Here is a 13,048-nt window from a genome sequence, read left to right on the forward strand (position 1 = left end):
GCATTCCAAAACTGCTTAGAGCATGAGGTGGATCAAAGGTGGATTTAGTATGGAATTTATCTTACAGGTGGTTATGAGAATACCAAGATCCAAATATTGCAGAAGTAGCATGGATTGCATTGCTGGAATGGGCAGTTCTGTGTTTTTTTCCAGAATACAGATTGAAACATTTAAAAAACAGTAGGAGGTATATAACAGTATAAAAGCATGCAAAACAAATAAACAATTTCTTTTTAAATAGACTGTGGCAGGAAAAGGAATGTGGATATGAATCAAGGTCAGGAATTGTTTTGCATTACTCTTCACCTGTGTTTGAAAAACTATTATCAGAATGGAGCCTTAGGTTGAACTCTTATGCACACTTATTTGGGGCTAAAGGTGTATCCTAGTCCAAACCTATTTAGAAGCATGTTGCACTGAAGTAAGTGAGATTAATTTCCAAATAAACATGAATGGCAATGACTGTGTATGTCCCATTGAAGTGAAAGGACTAATTTCACGCTAAGGTGCATAGGGTAAGGTCGCAAATCTTTTCATCTACACTATTTTACAATTGTATTTATTCAAGCATTTTAATGTTGTTTTCTGCCAGCCACATACTGGTATTCAAGGCAGCTCACAAGAAAATAAAAGTATTAAAGCCAGAATAAACATAGCTCAAAAAAGTAGGCAAAATAAAACAGTTCACCAGTCATAGCACACAACTATGACCAAAGACAATACCATTCATGATTATAATCTACTAATTAATACAAAATGAATCATTGACCAAAAGCTGAAGTAAATGGGACAGCTTTTACCTAGTTTGAAATCACTGTTAGTCAAACATATAGGTGGATTGACACTGCTCTCAGTGATTCTGGTGTCAATTGCTATATCGCAGTAAGTTCTCCACCTATTCTTTATTTCAAATGTGGTTCCTTATGTACCATATGCCAGGATGCACCTTAATTGCAAAAACCCATTTTAATTTAGTACAAGTGTGGTACATTCAAATAAAGTACAGTTAATATCCTATCATACATAATACATAATTTTCTTCTGGGGTCACAATTGTTCCTTAGTTTGGAGGAATGCATTGCATTCAAAAAGGAACAGTAATGAAATTCTTGATTTGCCAGAAAAGCACTGATGAACAAAACAAACAAACACTGTCATGTTTAATGGAACCATTAAAGCATGTTACTCTTAGGCAGAGTTGAACTTCCAGATCTTCAGCCTTCCTCAGAGAGATGACTTTGTTGAAGTGGACCTGTGATCCATATAAAGATGTGTTTGTTGATCAAACAACCTCAGCTTGCATTCTGAAGCCCTGCAGCAGTGACGGGAGCCCTCCAAAGGCGGTTGTTTTGCAGTTCCCCTAACTAGTGCTTTTTCTGACTAGGGCTGATGGAAACTGCCGTTCACCAAGATCTGGTTAGCTACACATTCCCCACTCCTGCTTTAAACATTAGGTCAACAGACGTTCAGCAACTTGGATAATTGAAGCTTGCAGAACTCTCATTGACATATAATCCCATCAGAGGCTGAATCCTTCCCATGGCACATTTCATGTCAAAGCGAACATTAACCTTACGATGCAAAATAGTAATGGTAGTAGTGGTAGCAAGGCGGCGGCAATAACAACAACAGAATTAATAGTCTACCTTTACAGAATGATTTTATCATGCATTAGGCATTGCTTGTTAATACCCAGAAGATTTACTGTCTCATTTTTCTCTGCTCTCAGTCAACAGAATACTCAGCCATGGCATCACTAGCTGGTGGATTAGATGACATGAAGGCCAATTTAACAAGCCCTACTTCAGCAGATATAGGAGCCAGTGTTCCAGGGCCACAATCATATCCTATTGTGACAGGTAAGACACATTAGATAATGTAATGAGGATACATGTTAAACATGGACATGCTGCGTGAGGACATAATAGGTCAGTGTGGAACAGGAGTTATGTATTTGAAAAATGGTCCTAAGCATCTTGTATCCTAGATAGGCTTGCCAACTGTTATTTCAATGAGATGTACTAGTACTGTAAAAAGCTAACTTTAATATATTACAAGGACTGTATATTCTGATGGAGTATTGCTAAGACATGAAATACGCCATTTTCTTATGGTTTTGCAATGTGTGTATTACTTTCAAGTTCTTTAGGCCACAAGCATCCCTACCTGTGTAACTTCCTTGCCCTCTTAGAGCAACTGGAAAGGTGGTCCTCTTGTATTGACTAAATGCAGAGTTCTGTATTCCTTTAGCTCTGTGTTCTAAATGAGATGGGGTATGGTGTCATGCCACTTCTTTTCATACTAAAATCCACACTACTTAATTCCAATGGATGTAGCTGAGTGTGGCTTAATTTGAAATGAAACCTTCCCACTTTCCTTGGGTATAAGGAGGTCCTTCCCCATTTTGCCAACAATATCAAATGCTGTACACAAGAAGATCTCCCATATTACTTTCTTAAACTGCATTTTCCATTAGCTGAAGACTTTCTTTTCTATTTCCTTCACTGAGTTGATGGGAATTTGTCACTGTTGCATTTCTAGCTTCTAGTTCTATAACTTACACATGATTAATTGAATGTTACTGATTTTTATTTAATAGTACTGGTTTTATTTTATTATCTGAATACTTAATGAAGAAAAGTGGCACATCTATTTGTTTATAAAGAAATTAATTAAAATATTCATTGAGTTCAGATGTTCAGTACAGGATGTATGTGGAGTTGTAGGAGATCACAATAGGATAGGATTTGCCACTGTTCTTTTCATCTTACATCCCACCTAAATATATACAAGAAGGGAAATAAGGATTTGACTGGCCTTTATGTTACATGGCCAGAACAGATGAAGAAGATAAGGAGGATTTAATTAGTTGTGTTTTATGCTGGTTTATTTCACTGCATGAGGAATGAGTACCAGGGGTGAAGTGAGAGTGGGAGAGTCAAGGGTTGCCTGACCCAGGAAGATAATGAGCTAGGAACAGTTCTGCGTATGGGCATGGAAATACCTTTTGTTTCTTTCTTATGGTCCTAAGTTTGCATTTATTATGAGCAGAAAGCATTTATTTTTAGAGGAATATTTAAATCCTAAAATCCTTTTGAGGTCATAGGGATTTGTATTTGAATGCCATGTGGAAGTCGGGACTGATTATTACTTTATGGATTACAGACAAGTGGACATAATGTAAGTGGCACATTAATTAGTTGAAATGTTAATTAAGAATTAATGGAGAAGTGGTACACAACAGCTCTAAGTAATCACAAACCTTGATGCTGCATGAAGAGCAACATTAATGGCACTGTTCTCCACATTTGCTCTTCCCCTCCTATCCCTTTTTGTTTTTTTGGCTCATTATACTTGGTTATTTTTACTTGCTTTTGCTTTTTGTTTGTTACTTTAATATGGTTCATTTGTTTATTTTGAGTATTAACATTTTGTTCAAGAACTGCTAAAGGTTACAATACTATGCTGTGGTATATATGGTGAGTTCCTTCATAACAGGGTGCAAATGAAAGAACAGAACACAAGTACAGTACTTCTACTGAAACTAATTTCTTATCTAAAGACATTCTAAACAGTTTTACCTGGAAACACATTCGGTTGAAACAGCTTCCAGCTACCTTACTTAGCTCCAGTGCGATTTTTTTCTGTTGCAGTTGTGGTTCTTGGTTTTTATGTTAGTATGCTGAGGACAGGGGTGGGCAGACTGTGGTTTTCAGATGTTTTGGCCTACAGTTCCCACTGTCCATTACTACTGATTATATGGTTAGGGCTGATGAGAGTTGTAGTTCAAAACATCTGGAGGGACACAAGATACCTACCAATAAATCAGGGCTACTGTGATTAATATGTGCATTCAGTGCACAGTCTAGCACATTTAAGCTTTCTAGGTGTGATCTGTTTGAGATCATCATTTGTATTATAATTGTCTAAGATAGTTGTGCTATCAGAAGTGATGACAGAGCAGCCCTGGCACTGCTTGCCTCTCTCATGGAACATTGGATGGTTTGTCTAATTTTGGGCTGTAACTAACTTGGCTGCCTGGCAATGAGAGGGAAGCTTGGACCGTCAGACTTATGGCTTCATTGATTGAGCTGCTTTGATCTTGGGGGCTGGGCAGGTAGAAGAAGAGGGAGTAAGACTTGGAAGATGGAATACTGCAAATGAATAAGGGACTAAAAAGCAGTAGACAGAGGGCCAGTGCATACAGCCATCACAGCCTGCTGTAGCTTTTTGAAACCAAGGTGAGTTCTGGGGCAAGCAACAGACCATGGGTTAACTGAGGGTTGCTTAACCCTCAAAGATTCTCTTCCTCCTGAGTTTAGACAGCTTGACAAACTGCAGCACCCTGAACTGAGGGCTGAATATTCAGAATGGCACTGGCCTACTACAATTGTGTAAGCCTGCTTACTGAGTAAGAGGGGACGGAAAATGAAGAGAGGATGGGACGAAATGAGAAATCTGCTTGACTAGGAACTGTAGAAGGAAGTTTATACTTTTATGTGAAATATCCAAAGATGTTTTGGGTTGTAGTTCTCTAGTAAGTGTATATAACACTCTCAATAGGAAGGTCTTGGCAGATATAGGTGGCCTATACATACACGTATAAATAAATAGCACTTTATAGAATAATGAAAAGTTAATACACATCCATTCTAGGGAATTTGCATTCTAAACTGAAAAAGTCTAGGAACATTTCTGGATAGGGTAATCACTTATGGCTTGTCTCTAATACGCCCTTGATTCATATAATACTTGGTGACCTGGAAAGAAATAATGAGCTTACTATATAAAATGGAGAGGAGAAGAACCTTGTAAGTCACCATGAGTTCCTTGCAAGAGGAAGAAAGGCAGTATATTAATGTAATTTCAGAAGACTAATAATAAAATAATAATAATGTAATAATAGTATATAGAGTAAAGCATGAGCAATATAATAGGTTTTACCACTGTGCCTTACACATACATCCTCTTGCAGATAAACCCTAATAGCTCTTGGACCAATAATCTCCTTTAAGTAGCTTGAGGGTATAAGTTTATGCACACTTATTTTAGAGTAAGTCTTCCAAATGATTAAAGAATATTTGATCATCTATCTATCCATCCATTAATATAACCAAAACGTCACTGTCCATACATTTCACAGGCACTGAAGGAAGTATGAAATACCTTTCAGTGTAAGAAACAATAGTTCCCATCCCATTTTAGAAGGAAAGGATAACACTTTTTGCATTTCAGTACCAGGCAAAAACCTTTTTATTTCCCCAGGTTTTTAAAATCATTATTGTATTTTAATTAGTTGTAGCAAGTGTGGGCACTAAGGAGTTTTTAACTAATTTATTGTTGTAATACAGTTTTAATATATATTTATGTTTTTGACTTTTTATGTAAACCACCTTGAGATTTTATAATAATTAAACAGTATATGGGAAATTTAAAAGTAAGTATTTTCCTTTCTCAAATCCAGTAACACATTAGAACCAACATGCTTTCAACCCTAAAACCAAGTTTTCCCCTCTCAGCCATAATGATTATTATTGGGCATACCAATTAAAATGGGCTTCCACACTCCACACAGAATGTATCCTACTCAAGCCTCATTGAAATGAACTGAGGTTCTTGCAAAAGTTCCAGTCATTTTGGTGAGGCATGACCAGGGAAGGAAAACTTGCCACTAAATTGTGCTCAGGGTTGCTTAATATAAAGATTTCAAATGGGGACTTGCAATCTGGAACAAGAGGCTTGTAGAGTTGTTTGGGATTTGCAGAGGACATATTTTTCTTTTGCCATCTTCCTCAGACCTTCTGCTGTTGTGCTGTGTAAGTAGCAAAGGGCTCATAATAAAGGCTGGCTGTAAGCCCTGAATCTAAGGGCTTTATTGCTCTGTATTTTGAGGTCTATATACAGCTTGCAGAGGCTTTTTTAAACCTCTGGTGCACAGCCTCCCTAATGCTCAATACAGCCTGCCTAATGCTCAATTAGAAATTCAAGCAGGTCATTTTTTTCTCTTGTTTCATTCTCTCCCCACACCTACCTACCTACCTACCTACCTTCCTTCCTTCCTTCCTTCCTAAAACACATTCAGCATTCCAAGGCTCAATAGCCCTCCCCAATAAACTTGATTGTTAGACTCGTACAGTCTGACCTTCAGTTCCTTTATACCCACCATTTCTAATCCTCTGGCATAGAAATAAAAGCTGCCCCCAAGCACAAATCTAGGCTGTTTAGTATAGCTGCAGCACATCACCCCTAACTCACCCCAAACAAAAATGTAGTAGGAAAGACAGAATGCAATTTAAGCCTAGACATTCCTTTTCCATATAATGAGGTGGATTACTGTAGTATTTCACATCATTCTGCAGATTCTGGAAGCTCACAGGTTAATTTTGGTGGGAAGGGGTTCGTTAAAAGAATCTTCAGCTTTTAATTTAAACTTTTAATTTACTTCTAGTGAGTCCTTGCATATATAAAAACCATTCTCTTATTTTTTGGGGGTCCCATTTTGTTCCCAAACTGAAAGGCACTTGAGTTGCCAAGTTTGCTGTTACAGGAAATTAAAGATTGCTACCATAATAACAACAATTCTGGAAAAGTGTTTTTGTCTCAGTGTGCCACAGCTCAGTGAAGATATGTCTTTCATGGTTAATATCAGGAAAAAGCATAATTATGTTGGCATAATTATTAAAATAAATGTAAATCAGTTTTCAACATGCTGTATTACTACTTAAATTAGTGGGCCACTCTCAGTTGTAAGTACTTCCCCTTTAAAAAATACAGTAGAAATAAAAAGAAGCCTTCAAAAGGGCAAATAAATTAAGGTTGCCACCTCTCCCAGAGGGGAATAAAAATCTGTCAGTGCTCATTTGCATATGATTTATTTAAGCACATGCACATTAAAAAATCCATTGATATGAATTGTCTGGGTGACAAAAAGAAAAAAAATAGCCTGGTCATTTGAAAATGAGCCATCCCCTCCTCCCCCACCATAACAATAAAGAAGGAAAGAAAGAAAATTGCCCATCCACATTACTTTGTTAGTGGCATAAAGCCTTCAGTCGAAAGGAAAATGCTTAGCTTGGAAACCTAATAAGTGAACAAGCACCATATACAATTATTATAATGCACTGAAATGACTAACTTGCTCATATTTATTTTACCCTCATGTGGCTCAATCCTGCCCATATTTACACAGATGTTATTCTAAAAAAAGTGCACACAGGATTGCAAGATTAAGAATAAAGAATGAGATACTGATCTCCTGCTTGTTTCAATGAGTTTCTTATGGTCTTAGACTAGTGAATCAGGACTGACGGTATGTCCTTCTACCTGTGTCCCCAAGGAGTAGTCCCTCCAATAGTGTCTTCACAAATTTCATTTTTGTTTAGATTAATTTTAAATTAAAGACAAAAGAAACTGGTGAAGACAAAAAAACCAAAACCCTGTGGAAAACAGAGGGAGAGAGGGGGCAATTAGATATGAATGACATCACAGTTCTTTCATTTGTATCATTGTAAAGAAAGAGGGATTTCAGCATGTACCACCATATGTGACAAAGTAGAGGCATCTGGGTCTGCAAAGGGTTTATAGCGTTCTGATGAATTCATGACAGGCATAACATCAAAACAGGGACTTCTCAGCACTCTTTTCAACCACCGCACCCTGCTAGCTCTCAGTTTCAGAATGCTCACACTGGTTTCAGTGGAAAAATAGCTTTGCACTGCTTTAGCTACTTGAGCCCCCTCTGTTGAACACTGCAAAATAATGTTTCCAGAACTAGTTTTCTGTTTCATGTTCACATAACTGGAATTTTATAAATGAGGGTTGGAAAAGCATCTGAGATGCTAGCTTGGGGTGGACAAAGAGTAGACCTGTGGACATTGTTTAGTGGATCACCTAATATCTGCTACTTGCTAGGATTCTTGGTAGACTAGTTTGATTCTGCAAAGCACTTGTTATGTTCCTAAGCAAAAGTACACCTTCAAGGTCACCTAGCATAGATTTAGTTACTCCTCAAGAGTTAAAAGACCTTGAATATAAACTCTTACTTGTAAATTCAAAACTCATTGGTGTACCCACAGGGATTCTAGTAAGAAAAAAGACAGCAAGAAAAAGCACATAGACAACACAAGATTGGTCATACCATGCTGCTCTAGCTGATATAGTAGAAGCAAACTGCTGAAAATCTAAAATTTTCTGCCTCAGCCAAACTTTAGAGCTGTATGGAGTTTGACTAGCAAGAATGTTGTAGCTTTCAGTCATAAACATATATGTTAGAACATCTTCATTTTGTGTGGGAGACCCAAAAGTAGTATTATGCATTTTTTTAAAAATTACAAATGAATTGTAAATGGCAATAGAAGTCATTGAGTGAATAGAGGAAATAGTTCTGTTTCATGAAAATAAAACCACTGAATTCCTTAGTGCTCCACGATTCAACACCCAGCAGGATATTAATGTGTGAAATGCTTAAAAGCCCCCATATTCTGGGATGAAGAGAGTTTGAGAAATGGGTTTTATTGTGGCCAAGAAAACTAATCTGGTTCTTTTGATAGGGCTGAGATCTGCAGTTCAAGCTTCAGCAGTTTTTATGAGAATGTCTAGGGACAGAGCTTGGCTTCCATTCACAAACTGACCTACGTCTAGTTTGTATTGTGAGTCCTGAGTTCTTAAGCCAACTCATAAAATAGTTTAATCAATGCAAAATAGGCTGAGAACCATGCAGATAAGAGAATTATGGCCACAGTGTTTCATTGTTCTTGTTTTGAAGCCCTTGGCTGGAGTAGGAAAGCAGCATTGAGAAATAATAAGGTAAAAGATCCTCGGTGCAGCTGTGGTGTCAGTCTGGGGTTTGCATTTCCTAGCAGATTTGCAGATCTGATCTGTAGTAATATCATTTGAATGAAAAAAGTACTGTTTAGACATTGGCATTCACATCAGCATGTCCATAAAAATAGACCTAAATTATGTTAAAAGAAAATTTTGATGACACTTTTCTATACTGCTTCATCCACCATACTGCTTGTGGTTATGGACCACTGGCTGAACATCTGATTAGAGAACTAGTTGATTTCTCTCCATCGTTTTTATGCCACATTAAATATTAAGTTAAAAAAAATCCTTGCTCTTACTGCCTGCTGCCACGGTTCATAAGCGTGCTCTCCATTTGCAAGCCAATGACATGTGCCCAGCTCATTACTGCTGTAGTCAGCATTTCCTGAGCAGCCCCTGATTGTTACTAATTACCTGCAGATGCATTTTCTCTGCTCTGCTGTGCTGACTTCAGCGTGGTCGCTATCACTTTGAGAGGACAAAGTGGCACTGAAATTGACACCTTTGCTCGCCTCTCCAATAAGGCACAGAGGGCAGATTGACAAATCCACAGGCAACTCTGACTGCAGCTGGTTGGAGAGTCACTTTACATTAACAGTTCCAGAAATGAGTGGATGAGAGTGCCAAGCGACTAGCAAAAAGGAGCAATGCGAGAATATTTCATTTCAGTGGGATCAGATGTAAACTCTCCATCAGAAATTTCTGAACAGCATGAAAAGAAAGCATTAAGCACAGCTTTGAACGTTTTGGTTTTTACATTGTGTGTGCAGGCAGATGAAGTACTTGTTTTTTCAAGAGTCTTTGCAGATGTGAAAAATCTCCCTTCCCTAACACAGTTTCCTACAACTAACTGCACAACGTTTAACAAAAGTGACTGATAAGTTTGGCAGTCTTTCCTGCACTGAACCACTTCAGGGTGTAGGTGAGTTTTCTATGACCGAAAACTTCCTTGTGAAAAATGGTTCTGGAATAAAGCACTTTTGCTTGATTTGGTGGGGAGGAAGATTGTGCAGAGAATTTCTTTTTCCATGAAGAAGCACTCAAACATATGAACCCTTCTCTGTATACTACAAAGTAGTAAAGTATTGTGAGATTTAGCTGCATATTACAGTGTAGCTTTCCCATAGACCACTCCAGAAAGTTAGAGTCTCAGCAGCTTCCAGTGCCATATCAGGGAGGAAAAATTTCAAGATAACTGAGGTGGTTGAACATACAGAGTAGCTTGTTGTGTTTCAAGCTATGAAACAAGAAAGTGTTTTCTAGAAAAAAAAAAACCTTACAAAAAACTCTACAAATATATCCAGAGGCAGGGAAACAACATTGTGTTTTCCATGCTACATCTTCATTAATAATAAAGTAAACTTTGTGTGCACATATCCTAGGGTTGTGCACATTTGTCTGTTTCTTCACCTTTTCAGTTTTCCACATTCTTTCCTAAGTCTGTCCCATTCTCTTTCCACATTCATTGGTGATTAAGAGAGATCTGCATATATTTCCTCAAAAACAGGCATTTCTAAAGATACTTTCTTTCAAAGTCTCCATTTAAAAAGCATTTCATATTTAAACATATTTGAGTACACTTTTTGAGCCAAGAGCTGCATTGCAAAATTCAGAGAAGGGCAAAATGCAAAAAATCTGTTTGTTCTGATTTACCTGATAGTCCAGCAAGTACAGAACAGTTTGGTTTGCTTCCGAACTGGGGACTTAATGAAGCCTTTGAGCATCCCTAGTGTGCATACCTTTAAAAACAGAACAGCATAGCTATAATTAATGACAGGATTAGCAAAGATCAAAACTGAACCCTCAGTTTATCTGTAGCAATCCTTTTGCCATTCTCTTGAGAGAGCTGGGGATTCTAGTGCTTGAACAAGGAATCTGTCATTGCCATGTGCTTATCATCTTATCATCAACTTATCGGATGTACTTTTGACTATGTGTGCAGAAGTGTCCAGGCACAGAAAGGATCAGGGATGTGCAGCCTTGGTCCCTGTGATGCTGCATGAAGCATCCAGACTGAGCTGGCCCTTCCTGGCCTCCTGCCTTTCCTGCCTGATCAACTGCCTTTGGGGCACCAGGTGGAAGAAGCACATGGGGTCTCAACTGGGCTATGGCCACCAATGGCCCTGGCCCGGAGAGAAAGCTTTTTATCTCTTTACTCAGGTTGGTGCATAACACTGTACACGTGCAGAACTAGCAGAAAGCTGGGAGCACAGTCCCTTTGAAAAGTGTTGTAGCAAACCTTGAAGGGGGAGGAATGGATGAATGTCAGTCATATTCAGTGACCTTCTGTAGGCTTTATAAGGAGAACCCAGGTGTCTGCCATATTTCTATTGCAACTTCAGGCCAAACCGAACCATAGCTCATGGACTGTACCTGGCTAAAATGCAGTCATTTTTTCGTAGCAACGTGTGCTTTGTGTATTAACTTTCAGGGCATTTGTAAGGATTGCTGAGACAATTTATACGAAGGACTTTATACGCCAAAACAAGGTAGCTTGTGTTGGTGGTGATTTTAATTTCCTGGATCACTTACAGATTTCTTATATGAAATTGGTGCCGTGTGAGATATTTGTCAGCTCTCTTGTAGGGAGGCTGATTTTAGTGACATACTGCACATTTTAGTTAAAACATCAGTTATTCTACTTCTTAATTCTCTAAGGGCTCTTAGGTGAATGCCATCTACCAACAGCACCCAGATACTTACAGAACAATTCAAGTACTATATTATGGGGAAATTATGTATAGCTTTTATAGGGAAGCATACATGAGTAACACAACCATCCTTTACTCTCTATATGAATGAGAGACACAGGATGTAAATCTAAATACCTCGTGTGTAACTTTTTACAAGTGAAGCGGAAGTCTAACCAGGTGAAGAATATAAAAAGAGGATAAATGCAGGTAACACATTAAGGCAAGCCTAAAATAAACTTATAGATCTAAATGTTTATACACACACTGCCAATTACAGTTATTTACATATGTCTGAAGGAGGAAGCCACCCAGAAAAGCAGCAGTGTTATTAAATAAGAAGGGCATAAAAGAAAAACAGGAAAACTGGGGGGAAAAAAGGCCAAATGAAGTGCTGGCATCAGGCTTCTGCACAGAAGAGGCTGAAGAGATACCCACACTTGAATTATACTTTGTTTAGTCTGTAAGCTCCACTGATGGATGATATTCAACAGAGGAGAATGACCCTGTGATTTTTAGATATCATTATGACATAAATCACAGTATTAACAAGTTTGGGGACTGGAGATACCATGTTGCAATGGTTCCAGTCTTGCCTGTCAAGAAGGATGCAGAATTTTTTGTTGGGAAAACACTCTTGCGTCCTGTGGTAATGTTCTGCAGGGTGCTGTATAGTTTGATCTTATCCCTCATGCCATTTAACATCTCCAAGAAGCTACTATGGAAGCTTGTTAAAAGTTTTGGGGTTGGGTGATTATCTCTCTCCATTGCTATTCCTGAGTTCTAAGATTGCAAGAAAGAATACCTTCCTTGTGCATTATGTTCCTAAGGAAAAGTAATGTGCCATCTATCAGTCTAACCATTCCTTCTTTCCGAAAGTGCTTAAGTTCATAGTTGGTAGTGCTTGAGATGAAGTGCTGTTTGATTTATCAAAGTCTATCTTCCCCACTCTTCCCAGCTGTTCAGGTCAGCTTACAAATATGACCAGGTCATGCCTATTTTTTTCCAATTTTATAAGTTTCTGTGGAAAACAGAGTAAATAATTTGTGTGCAACCTCCACACTGTATGCATTTGATGATTACAGCATTAAGTAATCACTTGCTCCTGGTACTCAGTGAGGGGGTAAATCTGTGTCTGAATTGTACTGTTTCAGCCTTCAGTTGACTGGATACGCCTTCATACTAAGGATGGAAAAGTAAAAGGGGGAAGAAAAAAGGAAAGAAAAAGAGAAAAAAGAGCAGCAGATAGCAAGGGAAAGTGGGGGAAAGAGAAGAGAATGGGGGACAAAACTAGGAAGGAAAATAAAAGGGAAAGAAATTGATGTTTTCCAAACTCTCTCTGAGCCTCATGTCCATTTTCACCACTCCCACGGTAGTTATTTTCTTGCCCCTTATGGCCCTGGTTTCCCTATTAGCATCAGAGTTTTACTTCTTCCATGCCACAATATATGATTTCATTGTAGCTTAGCTTGCATTGTCTTCTACTCTTGCCTCCTCCTTTTCTCTTCCTGCCAGACTAAATGCTTGCCACT

At 38.3% G+C, this 13,048-nt stretch overlaps 1 protein-coding gene across 2 annotated transcripts in view; it reads left to right on the forward strand.

Moving 5' to 3' along the window:
- Window positions 1-13,048, forward strand: part of PAX5 (paired box 5) — a 242,295-nt gene that overhangs the window by 114,646 nt on the left and 114,601 nt on the right. For both annotated transcript variants that reach the window (XM_044439545.1, XM_044439546.1), the window contains one exon: window positions 1,730-1,859. In XM_044439545.1, coding sequence (XP_044295480.1) covers window positions 1,730-1,859 — 130 coding nt within the window. The remainder of the gene's footprint in view (window positions 1-1,729; window positions 1,860-13,048) is intronic.

This window comes from Varanus komodoensis, unplaced genomic scaffold (genome assembly GCF_004798865.1).
Source record: "Varanus komodoensis strain SLA01 unplaced genomic scaffold, ASM479886v1 scaffold35, whole genome shotgun sequence".
Classification (NCBI taxonomy): Eukaryota; Metazoa; Chordata; class Lepidosauria; order Squamata; family Varanidae; genus Varanus; species Varanus komodoensis.